At 33.6% G+C, this 21,580-nt stretch overlaps 1 protein-coding gene across 5 annotated transcripts in view; it reads right to left on the reverse strand.

Annotated features, from left to right (window-relative positions):
• USP15 (ubiquitin specific peptidase 15) overlaps positions 1–21,580 on the reverse strand; it is a 117,208-nt gene that overhangs the window by 801 nt on the left and 94,827 nt on the right. For 4 of the 5 annotated variants that reach the window (XM_019454966.2, XM_019454965.2, XM_053895839.1 and 1 more), the window contains 13 exons: positions 19,032–19,205; positions 17,431–17,589; positions 17,127–17,351; positions 12,316–12,399; positions 12,131–12,225; positions 11,841–12,032; positions 10,819–10,934; positions 10,373–10,645; positions 9,920–9,990; positions 9,490–9,605; positions 8,722–8,871; positions 7,026–7,129; positions 2,692–2,780 (listed from right to left, as the gene is read on the reverse strand). In XM_019454966.2, the coding sequence (XP_019310511.1) occupies positions 2,692–2,780; positions 7,026–7,129; positions 8,722–8,871; positions 9,490–9,605; positions 9,920–9,990; positions 10,373–10,645; positions 10,819–10,934; positions 11,841–12,032; positions 12,131–12,225; positions 12,316–12,399; positions 17,127–17,351; positions 17,431–17,589; positions 19,032–19,205 (1,848 nt within the window). Of the gene's footprint in view, positions 1–2,691; positions 2,781–7,025; positions 7,130–8,721; positions 8,872–9,489; positions 9,606–9,919; positions 9,991–10,372; positions 10,646–10,818; positions 10,935–11,840; positions 12,033–12,130; positions 12,226–12,315; positions 12,400–17,126; positions 17,352–17,430; positions 17,590–19,031; positions 19,206–19,471; positions 19,559–21,580 lie in introns of those variants that run through there. The other variant, XM_053895841.1, reaches the window with a different exon arrangement.

A 21,580-nucleotide genomic window follows, 5' to 3' on the forward strand; every position in this document is an offset into this window, starting at 1 on the left:
CCCTCTCAGTTTGCTCCAGAGTCCAGCTTTTCCTGCTGCTTTCAGGGTACTGCTCCATTTGTCATCACTGCGTATATTTAGTGATTCCAACTGGACTTCTTGGCATAAAAAACACTCATGTCTCTTCCCATTATAAATCCCTCTCCACTCTACTACCTGCTCCAGCTGCCAGGCTATAGACAGAGACACCAAATAATATCCATTTTTCACTCTCATGCAAACCCCTATATTCAGCATGATCTGTTGCGCCCATCATTCTACTGAAATTTCAGGCTTTCACTAGGGGCAATAACCTGCTGTAAACAAATTAAATGGATACTGTTTAAAGTTCTTTTATTCAGTCCCGCTGTAGCATTTAATGCTTTACTATTTTTCTTTCCTACATCAAACGATTTTTGGCTTTCATGACACTACTTTACCATAGATCTTCTATCTCCAAGGTTGCGTCTGACTTTTTTGTGGGCTTAGTAAATCCCGACTTAAAAAAAAAAAAAAAATCATGTTCTGTCCCCTGCCCACCACTCTTTCTTACTCTGTATCTTCTCACCTGGTGACTCATTCAAACCTATGGCTTCAAGTATAAGACCAACAATGCAAATTTATAACTTAGGCTGGTACTCACTCCTGAACTCATAATCTCATAAATCCATTTCCCTGTTGTGTATACAATACTACCAACAACTTTATTTTTACTTGCTTACTTATTACTACTACCATGCTTTAAATTTAGAAACCTGTTTTGCTGAAGTGACATGACAGCCTTGTTTTTGCTGCAGGCTGTAATAGCCTGCTTCTTGTCTCAAATTCCAAATTTAATAATGTTCTATTGCTTAACAATCACCTAGGATTCTCACAGTTTTTAAGAAAAGCTTTAAACTGTGAAGAATGTCATTTTCCTTGATCTGACTGCCACGTTTAGCTCTAGCCTAATTTCTGCCCCATATTCCTAACAGGTATTTCCTTTCAGTAATACTACATTGTTTGCTGTTTTGCTAAATACCATGTTTTATCATGCCTCCTTGCTTTTGTAGTACTGTTTCCTTTGCTTCTTTTGTTTAATTTTTCTATTTGTAGTTGCAGACTCAGGTCAAACACCACTTTATTATGCAAACTCCCCTACACTGGTCCTATCTCCTTACACCCCACATCAGCAGAGATAGCTGTCCTTTCTCCTTATAGCCAAGATATTTAATAGTACTTATGATATAATTGGTAATTTACTTCTCTCTCATCTCTGGACTGTAAGCCTCTTTAAGTTAGAGATAGCGGTCTTTTAATCTTGTTTAGAACTGAGTCCTACATGAAGAAGGTACTCAAATACTTGTTGACTAAATGAAGTATCATCATTGTTAAGATGTAAGGTAACATTAAATACATGTATTGTATAAAAACAAGATATATTGTTTATTTGAAGGCAAGATTAGGAAAGCACTGTCAAAGACATGTTGAAAGAGAATATAGGTAATTTCAGGATGTTCTGGCTGAGAGATTAAAGAGGAAAACACGACTGAAAAGTGACAGATGAGAGCTGAAATTAGAAGTCTAAATATAAACTGGAAATGTAATTAACTTAGGCACATACAGATTTTAAAAATATTAGCGTTCTAGTCTTTCTTTTATGTTATAGCTATAGGGAGATAAGCAACAGTACATAACACACACACACAAACACACAAACTTAAAATATCTGTAGAGAATTCAAAATTATTTCATATCTCTTCACCCAATGATGAATTGAAACTATGCCAATAACAGAGCTCAGAAGTTTATTAATTTACTAAATTAAACAACATAAGTTGAAGACATTTAAGGCATTATGAACTCAAGAAAAAGCTTGTTTCTGCCCTCAACTGAAACTGGGAAATAAAGCAGTCAGTGCTCTGAACACCAAAAGAAAATCTCTATCTGGGAAATATGAGCTCCGTGCTCACAGGAGCAAATACTACATTTCTCACTCTTCATAATATTGTGGTCAAACCGTAAAATTCATAGAAGGCAAACTTTAATAGAAAAATAAACCTTTATCAAGTGAGTGTTAGCTTTCTTCTTAGAATCAACTCATCATCCCTTCACCAATCAATATTTGATAATAAAAATATGCTCTGATGGGAAGCAAAGCAAATGCCAATATTTTGGCTCCAGCTGTAGCTGGTTAACTGATGTAAATGTGAATAGATGTTACTTCCTCATTTTTCTACTATTCAGAAGATATCAAAGTAACAGATACACAAGGTTAATTAAAAAAAAAATCTCTAATTTGTTTTATCTAATCATGTAATTTTGAGTTTAAATGTTTAACTGTCATACAGGATAAGACTTTACTTTAAAAATCACAGGTATGGTAAGGAAGACCCTTAAAGGATTTTCTTGTTTTCTATATTAGTACTCTGATTTTAAGTAGTCAATGTCCCAAAATATCTGAGCTCATTTCCCAAAGGAAGAATTTTAAATTCCAGTTTTCATGTTGAAAAGTACCAGAAAAAATTTCATGTTGCAATTTATGTTTCTGTTAGTGGGCAGATTTAGAAGACAAATTTCCATTTAGAGGACAATTTTACATTTCTTTAAATCAGAGCAAGTCTCTCTTAACTATTAGAATGGCTAGAATACAGACTAGAGTGTTCCATTCCATGGGCATCCTTAAAAAAAAAATGGACCTTGTAATTTTCAGGAAGTAAAAGACACACTTACCACAATCTGGTCTTCAGATGCAGTTGAGACACTACTGTCATCAAAGTAGTACCATTTTCCATCATCTTTATTTTTTGCGAAAGCAGTATCTAATGAAAAATATAATCACTTCTGTGACTGGAATGATCTATGGTTTCTGGGGGGAACCTGCAAATCTTTACAATCATCTATATAAGGAATACATACTAAAGCTGCATGATAATCATGTACACAAGGCCTATATTTTACACATTCAACTGATTCCATCGATTATAGGTTTTAGCATAATTTCCTAAAATCTAAACACCTAAGATGGTTTTCAAAGAAGTTGAAATCTGTGACTTTTTTTTTTTAATCCCAAGGACAACAGAATAGATCTATTATTTTTTAGTGCACAGAATAACAATATGAATGACAATAAATGAGAATTAACATTTATGTAGTGCTTATTGCGGATCAGGCACAAAGCTCTGTACTTTACATGTATTATCTCATAGAGAAGGTATTATCTTATTCTTTTTCTAGTTTTAGAAATGGGGAAAGTGAAGCATGAAGAGAAATTTAATGTCCAAGGGTAAAGCTGTTAATTGGCTGAGTTAACATTTAAAGCCAGGTCTGTCCCTGACTACAGAGTTTGACATTTCAAACATAATTTAAATTTTGTATTTCAGTTATTTTTATAAATATTTACAAATTTTTTTTCAATAATACTATCCCAGTAATTTGTAGTTTTTACACCAAAAAACAAAAGTACTAAGCAAGAGAAAAATAAAAAGTGATTAATCTGTAAAATTTTTAAAGATTCGCTTTATCAGGGCACCTGGCTGACTCAGTTGTTTAAGCATCCAACTCTTGATTTCGGCTGAGGTCATGATCTCACAGTTCGTGAGATCAAGCCCCATGTCAGGCTGTGTGCCAACATCAAAGAGCTTGCTTGGGATTCTCTCTCTCCCTCTCTGCCCCTCCTTCACTCACACTCTCTGTCTTAAAATAAACTTAAAAAAAAGTAAAGATTTGCTTTACCTTTAAAAGTTAAAAAAAAGAAATGCTCCCTCTCACATCCTAGGCTTTATATAAACTATCTAATAACTGAGGAAACAAAGTTACAAAATGTCCCCCAAACAATTATCTGCTGTCATAGCTTCTAAAAAGTGACACCTTATAGGCTATATCTTCTGGATAATTCTACACCTCACAAAACAAAATTACTGCTCTTTTGGGTGGATCCTAATGTGGGTTGTAAGTTTGTCAACTGAACTGAATACCAATGCACCCACAAATTAAAAGAAACATATTGCCAGGCTGAATAAAAAGACAAGGTCTAAGAATAAAATGGTTTATAAGAGACAAATCCAACAAAAAGGCACACAGAGTTTGCAAGCCAACTGATACCAAAATAAAAAAAGTCAAATACTGGTAAAAGGAACGAAACAAAAAGAGCTACCCATTTTAAACATAAGTGCAACTAATAGTGCAAAACAACTAATAAAGTAAAATAGATAAATCAACATTTTAGTAAGAATCCTGACAAATTCCTCCCAGAAATATAACAAATATATCAAAAATAACCAGAGATAGTAATGATTTGAATACAACTGATAAACAAGTTATTAGAAACATACAGAATTCTATGTCTGAATGAGAAATATATAAATTTTTCAAGCACACAAACATTTAAGAAACAGACCCTGTATTAAGTTAAGGCACATGGAAGCTTTAATAAACTAAGGATTAATATAATACAGGCAATATAACCAATTGTTCTGTAATAAAATTAAGACAAAAGGAGAGCTTTAAAAAAACTATGTTTTGAAAAGCAGATCATATGAGGTGCCTGGATGGCTCAGTCAGTAAGCATCTGACTCTTGATTCTGGCTCAGGTCATGATCTCATGGTTTCTGAGTTCAAGCCCTGTATCAGGCTCTGCATTCATGGTGTGGAACCTGCTTGGGATCCTCTCTCACCCTGTCTCTCTGACCCTCCCCTGCTTGTGCTCTTGCTCTCTCTCTCTCTCTCTCTCAAAATAAATAAATAAACATTAAAAAAGTAAAAAGAAAAGCAGATGATTAAATGACCTTAGACTAACTGGAAATCATAAAGGAAATTAAAAAGATACATAGAATTTAAAGTCAATGAAAATACTACAACTCAAAATTTATGGAATAAAGCAGTATTTAGAGGGAAATTTAGACCTTTAATTATAGCCTTCAAGAGAGCATGGAAAAAAGTGAAGCAAAAGGTAACAAAGTATTCAAACCAAAAGTTAAAAAAAGAGGAATGGAGCAAACTCAAAGTAACAAGAAGAAAATATAACAAAGTGGGGTGCCTGGATGGCTCAGTTAAGTGTCCAACTTTGGCACAGGTCATGATCTCGTGATTTGTGGGTTTGAGTGCCTCACTGGGCTCTGTGCTGACAACTCAAGAGCATGAAGCCTGCTTCGGATTCTGTATCTCCCTCTCTGTCCCTCCTCTGCTCATGCTCTCCATCTCTCTCAAAATAAATAAAAAAATAAACATTAAAAAAAGAAGAAGAAAATATAACAAAGAAATCAGTGAGAAAGAATACATTCACATAACAAAAAGAAAAATTTAATAAAGTGAAAAGCTAATTCTTTGAATAGATTAATAAGATAGACCTCTGGACCTAGAGAAAAGAACGAAAAAGGGACAAAGACATCACGTAACTGTATTATATATAACGATTCTCAAATAAAGTGGAATACACAGATACATTTTTAGAAAAGTAGAAAATGCCATAATGCATACATCTTGGGGAAAAGAAAAGTGAACAGACTTCAATAATCATGACATAAATAGAAAAAACTATGGCTATGTAAAAACTACATAAAACCAGATGGTTTTACAGGTGAATTCTACTAGACTTTCATGAATAGTTAATTCCTATACTATACTATCTGCTTTAGGATGGAGAAAAAAACTATCCCAGACCGTTTTATTAGGACAGACTGTAATCTTGATTCCAAAGAAAGAATATAAAAAAATTACAAGACCATTTCACTTAGGAATGAAATCTTAACCACTCTAAATAAAATTAGTTAACCAAATTCAACTGTGAATTTAAACACAATTTTAAGTAAACAAAAATTAATTTCTAAATTTTTTTTTTTAAGTTTATTTATTTTTGAGACAGAGAGAGACAGAGCATGAACGGGGGAGGGTCAGAGAGAGTGGGAGACACAGAATCGGAAACAGGCTCCAGGCTCCGAGCCATCAGCCCAGAGCCCGACGCGGGGCTCGAACTCACGGACCGCGAGATCGTGACCTGAGCCGAAGTCGGATGCTTAACCGACTGAGCCACCCAGGCGCCCCAACAAAAATTAATTTCTAAACAAAACAAAACAAAACAAAACTTAAAAGGTTTAAGTAGGAATGCAAAGATGGTCCAACAGAAAAATCTATCAATTGGAGAGTGTGGACTAGTATAACTGTCCTGGAGAGCCATCTGGCAGTACCTAAATACTCTGTAACTCAGCAATCTCACTTCTGGGTATGTTGCTCAAAGAAATTCTCACATAGGGGACCATAAACAACGATTTTTATCTGTCCTGTGGTGTTAGAAAGTTAAAGGCAATTTGGATGTGGACCATGAAATGAGCACAGAGATAAAATATGGTAGATCTAAGTCCTAAGTGGTTAGAAGCAATTAACTAAATGGACACAAAGTAACATAGAGATGTCTTATGTGTTAAGAGAAAAATGTAAGATCTGTAACATACTGCACCAACCATGTAAAAACTAACAATGACACATGATTTATAACACATACATCAAGCATTTTAGAAAGGGAAAGGGAAGGAGAATGGAAATGGACACGAGTCCTGACCATGATGTCCCTGTACATTAAAGTGAAAAGTATGATTAACTCAATACTTTACTCCTGATGTTAAAAAAGGTTCAAAAGCTAATTCATTCATTAGTCAAATTTACTGAACAACTACTGTATGTAAGACACGTTTTATATTTCCTCTTTAAAAAATTTTTATTTTAGAGAGAGAAAGGACACGAGTGGGGGAAAGACAGAGAGAGAGTCCTAAGCAGGCTTCATGCCCAGCGCACAGCAGGGGGCAGAGATCATGCCCCGAGCCGGTATCAAGAGTTGGACACTTAACCAACTAAGCTACCCTGGCCTACCGCCCCCCCACCCCCGCTTTTTTTTAGAGGCTCCAGGTCCAATGTGGAGCTTGAATTCATGATCCTAGATCAAGAATCACATGCTCTACCAACTGAGCTGCTAAGCACCCCAAATTTTCCCTTTTAGTAGTAAATATCTTAAGAAAAAAAGTCTGCAGTTATCAAGCATCATAATTTTAGCAAAATGGTAACTGTCAACTTACAGTGTCCTCCTCCCATCCCTCCATAGTGGTTTGAAACAGCAATCAAATTATAGCGGCAAGGACCTGCATTTGGATTAATTAGGAATTCTGACATATCCAGGTCACTGTTTAACAAAGAGATCAAATTAGTTTTGTTTTCTCTAAATGTCATGAATTCTATTCTCTGTCAATGTTGCTTGACTCTCATTTATATAAAAAATAGCTCTTTCACTAAAGAAATCACTAAGAACCAAAGAACTGTAAAACAAATCACACAAACACACACCCTCTGAGATGTGAACATTTTGGCAAAATTATTCTTAAAAGGTTGGGAATTTCCAAATTCTCTACTGAATGCTGTTATTCAGATTAATGTTTTTGTGCTAATACATTTAACTTTCAGTATACTAGTAAAACAGTCATCACCCTTTACCATCTGGACCCTTTTAATTTTTTAGATTTTTGAAGTCATTTTTAGTAATTATTTATTTAAGGAAGAATAAAACAATAGTGAAAACGAACTTTCACAGAAATCTTATAATAATGTAGATATATCTAAACCCAATATTTATTCTATTTTCCTGGTTTTGATAATCTATATATCCCGAGTAGGCAACATTCTTTGAAATGCACCCAACTGTTTGTAATCTGTCATGCACAAAACTGTAACATGACCATTTTATAGCTTATCATTATTCATTTTTGGGTACTTGTGTCATCAAAAAGCAATAATGATCCTAAATTTCAAATATCTCTCTCATAGATTCTAGATTATCATTACTGCTGGTTCTTCTTATACTTACACACTGTTAAAATGTTATATTTTTGAAAACTTTGATGATTCATAATTAAGGACAAAATTGCCATTGGTTTCTGGTAAAAAGCTGCAAAACATTTTTAACTTTATAATCAACAATCAGAATAAGCAATCCAAAGAATGTTTTCAATATTACATAATCTATTTACTTCCAGTCATCTAGTACATACACCTGCCTATGGCAGTTGTCTACTTATTAACTGTCTCAAACTTGTGGTGCATAAATATCATAAAATATAAAAGAATACTATCGATTTTCTTTTAGCAAAATGGGAGAGTGCCAAGTTATTGCTGCAAAATGTTATGTGATGAAGTCCTTCCTGGACCACGTGAATGAGAATACACTATTTCATTTTTGTCCTTGTGAATGCTCTATTAAATTTAGTGAAAGCTTAAAAAAAAAAAAAAAAAAGACTACAGAGATGCTGTCTCCAGACTTTTTAAAAAAGTGATGTAATACTCTGGACAATGCGATAAATAAACTGAAGTATGACACAACAGGAATGAGTGATTACACTACTGTGCCATCTTTTTAAGCAATTACATTATTCTGTTTCACATTATTCCAGTCTTCTTTAAAAAGCATACCAAGGAATAACTGATGATTAATGATGAAATAATTCCTAGGAAAAACAAAATCACTAAAATCCCACAGAGTATCTTAGATATATAAACAGGGCCAATGAACCCGTATGATAACGTAACATAAAATTACTTTTATTTCATTGTTCAAAAAGGTGTATTTTCTTTTTGTACTTTGAAAAATATCTAAAAAGGAATAAAATTGTTACTGATCCTTACAAACTGCTAGAATGACTCACAAATACTGGATCTGATGCTACCTTATGTTTATAAAAACCTACAGCTGTCCAATGCTGATAAAGCACAATCAAAACTTACTTGATGGGAAAATCAACTAATGTATCCAATTTGTCTCTCATGTATCGACTATAAGAAAATCGTTTGAGATGTACCACAAGTACTGGAGGCAGGGACCATAAATCCAATTTCTTTGTGGCTTGCTGATGTTCTTTACAATTTGGACAATACCTAAAAATAAAGAGAAATCTTTAAAGCTTGATAGAGGTAATGAAAATAATAATTAAAAAATGCTTGGAAAGTTCTTTTATTCAGTACACCTAATATATACCAGACTGATAAACTCCTTTATCATTTTTATCTTCAAAAAAATCAGATAATGAGATAAATTAGTATGTAAATAGGTATCAAAGAAATGATGAAGGCTAGATTATTTACATTTTAGTATGCTAAAAGAACACAGAACTATGTTGAGAAATAAGCATTAGAAAATCTTAATACTTCTGGGCTCTAATGGAATTAAAGCACCACAAAACGTATGACTTTCCTAAAAAAGGTTTCTATCAAAATGGCTGCACAGCAAAAAAATTCTTGGGAAAAAGTAACTAAAATTAATTATCCATAGTGAAACAGCTATTAGAGAGAATACAGTAATGAGATTAGAGCTTAACATTGTAATATTTTTAAAGACATTTTAATCACTTTTAACAGACTATTATCATATAAAGAAATGCTTATTATTTAAATTATCAAAGGGAATTTAGTACTTTTTCAACTTGATATATAGCACATACCTTAGTATAAATCCTTAAAACATAATTAGAAACATTTTTTAACTTTGTCTCTTACCAGGGATCTTCAGCACCTAGCTTTTCTTTTGTTGTAAAAAGCTCAATGCAATCTTTTAATTTCACAAAGGGTTTTTTAGGAGGTTTATATTCCACACTTTCATGTTTTTCAAAATCCTAAAGAGAAGTATTTCTTGAGTTAAGAGAACAAATGAAACAAAACTCATTTTAGTGATACCATCTTACTATGAATAGTAATGAAAAACTCCTAAACTTTCTCAGAAGAATTATAAAGCTTTTTTCAGCTGAGATTTACACACGTCTAAAAAACTTATGATTACACACCTACATGGATGATTGAAACTGTTAATAGAAAGCATGTTCGAAACCAACAAGCCTTTTCTAGTCTATAACCAGCAAAATAAACATATCTGGTAGCAGCAGAGTGTAACAAAACAGTATGATCAACATGGGAATGAACGATGACTTACCTCAGCGGCATTTTCATCAAAATATCTTTTTTTCAAATCAGGATCCCAATCCAAAGCAAGAAAAGATCTTTCTAAGATGGAAAACATATTTCTCCTTTAAAACTTAATATGCTTTCATGTTAAAACCAACATATTTTAATATTAAGATATATACCAGAATAAACAAATAGCCATCTTTTCTACTTGCACTAGGTGATCAGGATAAATTGCTGTTTCCAAGCCATTAAAATATTTAAGCAGTTAAAGAAAAAAGATACAAGACTTAAGAATAAGTCCAACCCCCATTTAATAAACAGTGATGTGTTTAATATACTTAGAAATTAAGACTTTTCATTCAAGATTTTATACAAATAGGTAAAGGTTATTTCCCATGACTGTTGAATTTCATAGTTTTCACCTAAAAAAAAACATGGTTTGCTCAAGTTCAGTGTTCAAGCCATTTTTCACACTTACCATCTAGTCTAAGCTGCCTCTCGTCAAATCTTATATGCCTGGTGTCATCTTTGATGTAGTTGATATCAGTATTGCCTAAATTGTTGAACTGGAATGTAAATAGTCTTTTTTTGTGTCCCGTGAGTTGACTTTTACAAGTTTCCTCAGTACATAATCCATTTTCAGAATCATTATCTCCTCCAACTGAATCTTCAGACTGACTGTTTTCATTCTCGGAGGGAAGTTCTTGATCCTGGCTGGATTCATCATCTGGTTCATCTGTTTCCATCTCACCTAATTTTAGACATTAGAAGTCTTTAAATAAACCCAATGCTACATTTCAAAATTAATATTAACATTATTTTTCCCAGCTTGAAGATATTTTTCAGTTCCTTAATCCCCATCTTCTTTTTTTCTGAGGCAATAATCCAAGTGAAAGGTGTTATAATTTAACAGGAAAGTCTTACTTGGTGAGCCTTCTTCATGTATCCCATTTGGGCCGTTCCCATTAATATTTTGGTCCTTACAGCAGTGTAGGGATCCTTCGGTTTCTTCGGTTTCAGTAGATATTTTGACATATCGGCTTAAATAAAATCAGAAATCAAATTTAAGTTCTATGAAGGTAGAAACCTTAAAAAAACATTTTCCATTCCTTCAGTGAAACATAACTTTTTAATGGAGTAATGCTGGTCTTATACTACATTCAAGGATAAATTCAAACTCAGGATCTAGCACCATAAGTGCAAGTGACTAATCATTTCTGTTTTGGTTGTCTATATAAAAAGAAAGACAGCAATTTGTTACTTCTAGGGTTTTAACATCTTTCTATCTTAAAAGTTTGTGGCAAATAATTTCTTGACTTAAAAAAATTATTATATAAATATCCACATTTAGATGATATGTATTATTGCCAAGATTACTTATAACTCTATAATATGATCTTTACGTATGGGTTCTGGGATTGTAACAATTCAAAGAGGTATGCAAGAAAGAATACTATATATGTCAGTTAAAAATGATAAAATAAAAGGGATCAAATGGAAGTCTTGATTATATTATAATTCAAATCAAGGTTTTAGGAAGACAAAAAAGGGGTTGCCTTAAAATACTATCAAGCATGAACGTTTATCCTTTTAAATAAAACCATCAGTAGGAGTTCTTAAACTAGCAATGTGTTCAACAAAATGAAATATCTGAAATTTGTTTTAATTTCACAGTGCTGATATGACAAGTTCCTATTTTCTTCCAACTGTAAACTTGCAGTGTAAAACAGCTAAAAGAATTCACTTTCAGGGTTTGAAATTACCTCAGTAATGTGTTTTACATGATTAAGAGACAAAATTAAACTATAATTTGATTTTTTAAGTTGCTACCTGTTTAAACAAAGCTGAGATAATATAGGTTTATCAAATTATATTCTGATAGTATGCTGCATATTTTTTATTAACTATTTTATTGTTTTGTCAATGAAGAACTGTCTGACACTTACCACATTCTCAAAAGCAGGAGATTATAGAGTTTATCTTCAGTGTTGTTTCGTGGTACAGCCATAAGAAAAGGCTGACCAAAAAGTGAGGAACCAGTATGGTGGGTATAACTTGAGTGTCTAAATTTTTCTCTTAGGCAAACAGGAATAATCACATGCTCTGTATCTTCTGTCCTATTGATATTAATTTCAAACCTGTAAGGACAAAACTGACCATAAACTCTGAAAACTTTTACGTTATTTCCTCTGAATTTTTCCCAAGTAATATTTTGCACAATGAATTTTATACTTACACATAAATATCATCCCGTTCCATAATACTACTAAGGTTTTCATCCATAGCGAATATTCTGTGAAATCTATGATTGTATATATCAGTAACTATCATCTAAAAGGAAATAAATTTCTATTAATCTGGTTTTACATCACTGAAAAACTCAACTCCAACTTACATACTTCAAACCCAGAAACATCTTACCTTATCTGCAGGTACTCCTGACAAAGCAGACAATGCTGTACAAAGATCAAGTATGTTTCCAATTTTGGGGACAACCACTTTGTACTAAAAAACAAAAAATTATAATGAATTGATTACTTTGGAAAAAATATTCAGTAGTTGGAAATGACCTCATGTGACTTCCTCACATTCGCCTGGTATTTGGCTTACAGTGTCTGTCTCCAATCCTGCCGTCATCCTCGCCACCATTTTTCATTAGGATAATTTATCTTAGCCTTACTGTTTCTTGGTTCTTTGATACAAAGACACACACTTACTTTCAACTGGAGTTCACTTCTTGCACCTTGTCATAAACTGGCTTCACCTCTGATATCTTAAACTCTTTTCATACTACTGACTAACCAACCACTACTTAATTTTCCTGGAAATTCATTTTTTCCTATTCTTGGCTTGCATTTAGAGCTCTAGTCCTTTTAATTCCCAATTTTCTCCAAGTTTACCAGCTTCCTACTGTCTTCATACACTTTCCATCCAGATCCCATATGATTGATTCATCACTTCAACTACTCTATTGCAAAACCTTTATTTTGTTATTCAGTTTTATTCTTGCTATACTTTCTTAGAGCTGTTTGGATATGCTGGAGGAACCTGACCAACTTTAGAGACTGGTTTGCTACAAATTCATAATGTCCAACTCTCAACAGATCCTTCAACAGTTGCCAGAAATTCTGTGCATCTCTTATTTGCTTTTTCTCTCAGTTACCATATAATTTACAAATCTCTCTCAAAAAAAAAAAAAAAAAAAAAAAAAAAGGAAACCAGTCCCTCATTGCTTTCCCTCTAAAAATTCCCCTCTAATTATCTTTCTCCTCTGCTTTCTAAATAACATTGTTAAAAGTAATGTCTACATGGACTATCTTAACTTCCTCACTTCCCATTCACTTATCAATCCATTCGTGGCTTTTGTCTTCATCTCTTTATTTAAACTGTAACCAAGGTTGTCAAACCCTGTTAGAGTTTGACCCTAGCCCTCTTCTGAATTCTATAGGCTCTCTTTAGAGACTGTGATAATATATCCCAGTTTACTTTGGCCAGTCCTGATTTAGTCTGCTGTCCTTGTATAATTATTAATAATGGCCCCTTTTATTTTTAAGAGTTCTGGTTTAGGTGATAGATTATAAGGTCATCCTAGCTTTGGGGATCTCATCCTTCTAAGATATTCACTATCATTTTCATAGACCTCATTACCCAATTTCTATCTCAAGAACAGACATCTCTTCTCTAGTCTAGATACATAAACTCAACACCTAATGAAAACTCTACCTAAATTTTCTTCATGCATTTCAGCACGTCCAGGACTACACATGATTTAAGTCATTATTAGGTCAACATATCCAATATTAAAACAGGTTTCTTCCTAAATCTTTCTTCCTATATATCCCATTAAAATAAATAACACCACTATTTCCTCAGTTTTACAACCCAGTAAGCTGGGCATCATCTTTGTATACCTGTAAACATTTTTGTTTCTTATACTCAACTGGTTCTTCAAACTGCCATCCTGACACTAATATTAAGAGTTCAAGCGCTTTTCATTTGTCATCTGATCACTGCAAAAACCTCTTACATGGTCTTAGTACATCTGACCTAAGCTTTTCCAATCCAATCTTTGTACTAGCTTGAATCTTCTTTCTCTAATACAAATCTGTTTAGTAACCTTCGATGGGTGCCCTAGCTTTTAAGATGAAGTCCAACTTCCTATCATGGTGTCAAAATTCTTTGTGAGCACTTACCATATTATCTACTTATAATTTCCAGAAGTGGGACATATCCTCTTTCACCTTTAGCTCTTTGTATATGCCAATCTCTTGGTCTACAATACCTTTATTTTCAGCTTTCACTTGTTTAAATCCTAATCATCCTTAAGGATTCAACACCGCATTATTACCAGTTTGGGTATGTCACTCCTTCTATATACTCCTAAAGTACCTTATCATAGCACTTTTCACACTGCATGACAAACTTCTTGGGAACAAGAAACAGGAACACTTTTGTATTTCTAGCACTTTGCAGAATCTTAAGTTCCAATACATAATACATGTTCAATACAATTACTAATAAACTTCTATGACCTAAATCAACTTCGGTGATGGGAAAACTCATCAAGTAGGTTAACTCAGCTAATTTCCCTTTCCTCTTCAGCTGGTTAAAGCACATTGTTAATGAGGCTATCATTTTGTATTTGAGTTGTTACAGCCTCCGACTGGAAAAAAACCTCCCAATTCTTCTGTGCTGACCATGACTCCAACCTCTACAAATCTGTACTTTTGGTGAGAAAAAAAATCAAGTGAGAAAAGAGGTATACTAATGAAATTAATATTGCTGGAAAAATAATTTAAAATCCAAATCATGGAAGAATATCCAATACATGCCTCTGGGCTACTGTGTAATTTGAATGCAATCTGTCTCTACGTAATATAGATTATATTATTGGCATGGGAGAGTACAGTCTTTAACAAATGTACTGTGGAGAAACAGAGTATATTCTTTTGTTGTGATCAATTTTTACTTATTGTTTTATGCTGCTCTCTCATTCCACTATACTCTTTGGCATATACTTGTAAACTTACAAACTAGAGAGGTAAGGGTGTAGTTTAGCATTGTCATGGTTTCCCTCCATTGAAAAGAATGTTAATTTTATACTTATTAAAGGATGTGATTTTAGAAATGTGAACACATCTCCCCCAGTCAAAAATAAAAGCGGGTCTTTACTGGCCCTCCTTAACATTCTTAGTACTACTGAATGAAATATTGACACGAGGGCATCAGGCTCACTGACTTCAGGAAGGAAACATAAAAGCAGCAGCAAAAGAAATAGGGGGAATTCCTACAACTGAATACATGACTAGTCTCCACCACACTTTAATTACTTTGAATGAAAGGACTGTACTTTTATGATGAACACTTCATTTACTGTGCCCTTGCCGACAGTAAAACCAAACACTTTGACTAAATTAATGGTAAGATTGTAAATGCGTTAAAAGCAAATGTTTCTATCGATTTCATGACATTGTTATTAGCTGAATTGTGTCCCCTTAAAATTTATATGTTGAAGCCCTGACCACCAATGTAATAGCCTTTGGAGATGGGGCTTTTAGAAAGTTTAGATGAGATCAAAAAGGTGGGTGCCCTTACAGATTATGTGCATGCATGTGGTCTCTCTATGTAAACACAGCGAGGACAAGACAGAGTCTGCACTAGAAACCAACCATGCTGGCACTCTTGATCGTAAGACTTCTAGCCTCCAGAACCGTTTGCCCAACAGAGCTTTACACTCTCACTAGGCGTCCAACACATATTTGAATGAATAGAATTTTTGAATATTTCTCCATTAGGAATGCATTTCTGCAGTAGAACTCATGGTCTAGCAGAGAAATGGTTAAGTAAACCAAAGTTATAGGGAAATTTGGTTAAGTGCGGGAAGAGAATTTTAGGGGAACTGAAGGTAGAAGAGGAAGGAACTACTTTTGTTAGGGTGGGTCATGTGTCAGAAAAGGATTAATAAAGGGCGGAAATATAGTGCTTTGCTTCACAAATTTTAAAAATAATCCTATAATACTAGGCAATGGAATCAGGCTGACAACTGATATTAAGGCCTTTTTCAGGGCTCTTGAATTGAATAACCAGTGTTTGATACTCCAAACTGTTAGAAGATCAGAACATTATTGAAGCAAGTATTTATAGCTGAACTAAATTACTTTAATTTTTTTTTAATGTTTACTTATTTTTGAGAGAGAGCATGAGTGGGGGAGGGGCAGAAAAAGAGAGAGACACAGAACTCAAAGCAGGTTCCAGGCTCCATGCTATCAGCACAGAGCCCAATGCAGGGCCTGAACTCGTGAATGGTGACATCAGGACCTGAGCTGAAGTCGGACGCTTAACCAACTGAGCCAGCCAGGTGCCCCCCTTTTTAAAAATTTTTTATTTATTTTTTTTGAGAGAGAGAAGGAGAGGGGTGAAAGGGGAAGGGAGAGAAAGAGAATCTTAAGCAGGCTCCATGTCCAGTATGGGGCTCGATGTGGTGTTCAATCTCATGACTGTGAGATCATGACTTGAGCCAAAATCAAGAGTTGGACGCTTAGCCGACTGAGCCACCCAGGCATACCCAGGCATCCCAGCCCAACTAAATTTCTATTTCTCCTCCAAGTTGTTAAGATGACTAAAAATTACAGGTATTTAAATATACCATTATCATAACATGAATCAAAAGGTGTACTATTAGTTTTATTTTCAAAAGACACTAGAAAAAAAATTACAATTAACATTAAAGTTGGAAAATAGGAAAAATATTTATCATAACATTGCAAAATTGAACCTCTCATTTTTTCTTTTGTAAGAAAAAGCCTTTGAGAATTTTATTTTTACAAATAATGATACTTTACACATCCCTCAGCCTTTCACGATTCTAAAAAGGTGTATTAATTTCCAAAGTATTTAGCTTATAAAATCTCTTACATATATAAACTTAATTATTGAATTGTGCTTGAGACACAAGGTCTCAACACTTAAGTTTTTGTTTTGTTTTTTTAATTTTAGAGAGAGAGACAGAGTGCATGCGAGTGTGGAAGAGGAGCAGGATAGAAAGAGACAGAGTCTTAATCAGGCTCCAAGCTTAGTGTGGAGTCTGACATGGGGCTTGATCCCACGACCCTGGGATCATGACCTGAACTGAAATCAAGAGTCAGACACTAGACCAACCGAGCCACATAGGCGCCCCTCGACACTAAGTTTTAATAAAAGCAACAAAGGCAAAGAAAACAATCATGACCTACCTGCATAGGTTTGGTAAGTGGATCCATTCTAACCAAATAAACTTCCAAAGTACGTTCTTTTTTCATGGGCAATGGAAGTGTCAAGTAACAAAAAGGATCAAATGTTACTGAAATCTTAGCACATTCAGGACAAACTAAAGTTGATTTAAAAAGGCCGTGAAATATATCTACTATGATAGAATCATTTCTTTTTAAATGGTTTTCCCAGGCTTCTTCAGCAACTATCTGTAAGAAAAACAGACACATATTACACAGAAATATCACATTATTGTAACAATGGTGACAATGATATTATTAAATTTACCTTATCTGGCCTTCCATCAGCATCTTTTAACTGTATATATGGTTTTTTCCTAATTCGATTCAAATCCTCATGCAGTCCATCTAATAGGAAAGCTAATAGCTCTTGACAGTCCTGCTGCTGGTATCCAGAGAACTGAGGTGCAAAACGTCCTACTTGCGTCTGCAAGAAAAGCAAAAATACAAAATCAGTTACGGGGACAAAATTGATTAAAACAAATATGATTCTCATTATTTATGGATTTTATATTTGTGAATTCACTGACTCTGTTACAATCTATTTGTAACCCTCAAAACAACTTGTGGCACTTTGGCAGTCATTTGCAGATATGGTAACTACAGACACATAAGTACATACAGATAATTACATATCTAAAAACATTTTTAAAATTATAACTAATCTCTAATGTAGAAATGTTGACCTGAGGAAATAACAAGGAGAAAATATGGTAGAGTTTTGTACAAAGGATTTGGAAATACTCAAACTTATTAAAATTCAATAATATTTCTGGGTCACTAGAAAAAATTACAACCCTTTCCTTTACTTTCTGTGTATAAAAAAGAGGGTAAATTCCAGAGGTAAAAGGAATGTTTGTGTTCATATATAATTTTCCTAGTCTTTGCAGTACTATTTTTTTATAAGACTGAAAAGAAATGTGAAAGGAAAAGTCAGATATCAAGAGCCTGTTTACACATAATTTTAAAAGAGAATAGCTGGCAAAATGAAACTAACCAGAATCCTGGGTAAGGATTGAGAAATAGTTTGTCTAAACTAGCTTGTTCAAAGCTTAGAAAGTTAAGATAAATACAGGAGTATTTTGATTTGTTGTTTTTATGTTTTAGGAATAGTATACAGTTAATAAAATATTGCTTAGCAGATGTCCTATATATGAGCGTCATTTGTGTATATTAAAAAATGGCTGAAAGCTGAGAGCTTCTTATTCTCTTTTAAGTTTAAAATTTCCCATAGATCTCACCTGTAAATAAATAGGAAAACTCTTTTAACTATATAAAACTAAATTTCATTCTTATTTGAATGACAAATTAAAGTTTTATTGGTTCTAAGAAACCACTTCACAAAAAAGAATGAACTTAAAAGTGTAAGGATTATATTGAAAGTAATTCATATTTAGCGCTGGTTATATAGACTAGTTTCATTTTAATAATTTTTCAAATTTACAAGGACTCTCAAAATAACCTGAGTGCTTAGACTTCAATGACATGCCCAAATTTAGCCTTTACATTTGTATAAATAAATTTATGTAGGTTTCTCATATATGTATTTATTATAAAGCAACCTGCCTATGCTCTGCTGTCTCTTTCTTGTCATTTTGTACCATAACAGTGTTTTCCAATCTTTATTTCAATATTTCCCTCCCCATCTCCCAGAGATTTTTTAGACATTTTAAAGTAATCGTCCACCCCACCTCCCACCCAGAAAATTGAACAGCACTGATATACTGTGTATCTTTCTATTTGTGCTAGGTCCCTATGGAGGGCCATAAGCCAATGTAACAGCTATGATTTTTCACTGCTCCCCCCAAAGAACACATTTTTGTTCTGGGGGTCATATAGCCCTAACGAAAATGTATTAACCATACTAACCTTAAAGGCTCTTGGCGTGACATAGCTAAATTTTCCAGACCACATTTGTTTGATCAATTCAGCATAAGATTTAGCTATTTCACCTCTCATTCCTAAGGGATTGTCAAAATTGAGTTCTTCTTGATACTTATCATTGAGGAAATATTCAGTAAGTGGAGGAGTGTTGCTCAAACACTGCAAAGAATAAAACACATTTTCAAGTAAAAGTAATCACAGGTTAAACATGTAAAATGAAGAGAGAAACAAACGGACTTGCCATAATATATAGAGAAAAATTTAAATGATGGCCTCATGAACTAATAAATAACTGGTCAAATGAACACTCAAATGATGCACTCAACTATTCATTTCCCAAATTTCAAATCAATTACTTATAATAAATGAAAATGCTATTATTTGTTGCTGTAAAATCTGCATTAATTTTAACCACAGCAAACTACCTGTTAACTGGGAGAGAAGCTCAGAGTTTTCTTTCCTTCTTTTACTTGATTGGTAGAAATTATGGTTTGTCTACTCATCCCAGGCACCTGCAAATTAGCCTGAGTAGGTAAAAACTGAGATAGAGTGCAAGCAAGAAATTAACTTTAAAGAGGTATTTATTGCTTCCATTGTCAATTCCTTATGAAAGAGCAGCCTTTACATTTTCCATTTGGTCAACCAATTTTAGAAGGGACAGTACAGATTCGCTGAGCCTGAGGAAACAACTTTAGTTATGTGAACTCTGGCTAAGTGTGTTCTTACTTCCTCCAGTTCTTCAGTATCATGACAATTCAATTTTCCTTTTTGGCAAGATTAAAACTATGAATTAGTTAATTCTCCATCTCCTTTCTATTCAGAATGAAATAATTTAGGAGTTAAAATAAAATAGATGACAGAAGTACAGTTTTTCCGTAACACTTTATCTCAAGATAGAATAATTTTAAGTTGATAATACCATATAATTTGAACCCAGTGTTATTATTCTTTATTAAGAATCCAATATTACTTTATGAATTAGATGTCTAGAGTCATTAAATAGAATATGTAATGACTGACATATACTTTTCTTTATTTTTACTGCAGGAAGACATTTGTCTTGGGAGTCAAAGTTTTTCACAGCTTGCTTACCACTCATTTAGGTTAATAGTCTGGGATTAAACAGTCTTGGTAGCTATGAAAAGTTCAACCTGCTGGGTTCATGCCAATAACTGGCATGCCATAAACTATGTCTATATACCATGTACTGTTTGACTAAAACTTCAAAATTAAGCATATTTGATTTTTTGAAATAAATTATGATGTTGTTTTGTGGTTTCAATTATGAATTAATTTAGGTTTACTTAAGTAACCATAACATCTATTTTGGTATTTTCAATGTAATAAAAATAATACTGCTCAAATTGGTAGTCTAGTACCTATAATAAGGCAAAAGGGAAATTGTTTATAATATCATGGAATTTGTATTATATAATTAATTCTTAGGCAATGAAAGCAAATAAAAATGTTTAGAGTGGACTATATAGACCTTAGTGTCATTTACAAGCCATTTTCAGCAGATATCAAATTTTATGTGAGCAAGAGGAAGATAAAGGTAGATTATAGTGTAGGAGGCGATTCAGGAAAGGATACTTTCCAACTTCTGAACTCCTTTTACATGTCAACCTCTCAAAATCTTACACAGCTTTTGAGATTCATTCTCTTTTCCTTTTGCATTATATGTTCTTTTAACTATAAACCCAGCACTAGAGGTAGGGTCAGGCAACCCAGAATACACCATGGCTACACTAAATGCCACCACTTAGTAGTATCATCTGATTTAATACAAACAGGATGAACACTACATAGTCAATGAGGCAAAGGGGAAGTCAGACAGCATTTCCAACAATTATCAGCTTTCAAATCCTTGTATTTGATCAGTTCAGGGTTATACTAAGAATATGATATTCTACTAATGTAACACAATTATACAAAGAACCTAATTTATGGTTTTACCAAACTAAGAACCAAGTTGTACAGATGTGAATAATTTTTGAACTTTGTTTTCACTTAATTCTATGTATCCTTATCTTGCAAAGAACTTCCAAATATAATTTAAAATCTGTAGCTTTCCAGTAGCATCCGGAGTGATTTTTCTAAAATGTATATCACTTTCATGCTAAAAATAATGGCAATTTCAGATTGAAATCTCAATTTTTGAGAAGAGTCTGTCTTTTGCCCACCTATGTGGCCTCTTATCTTGCTAATACCTTTATGTGACTCTATCCTAGCCTCACTTAATTACTTGAGGTTCATTGACCTCCATGTATTCTCTCACTCTTAAATTTGCAACATCAATCCATCCCATCTATGTGAAATATACCTTCTTTGTTCTATTAACTTCTACTAAACCATCAAGATTCAGGTATCCTGTCTGGGAAGTATTCCTAGATTTCCTTCTAATGTTTCCTTTGGTATGTTTCCATATTGCATAATGCTCACTTGTACTACACCACTTATCTCCTAATATACTGTAACTTTAATTTTAGTTTATCTGTCTTGCCAAATGGACTGTGACCTTCATGAGAGCAGGA

The sequence above is a fragment of the Panthera pardus genome, unplaced genomic scaffold (assembly GCF_024362965.1).
Source record: "Panthera pardus isolate Hobbes unplaced genomic scaffold, ASM2436296v1 HiC_scaffold_6, whole genome shotgun sequence".
Taxonomy (NCBI): domain Eukaryota; kingdom Metazoa; phylum Chordata; class Mammalia; order Carnivora; family Felidae; genus Panthera; species Panthera pardus.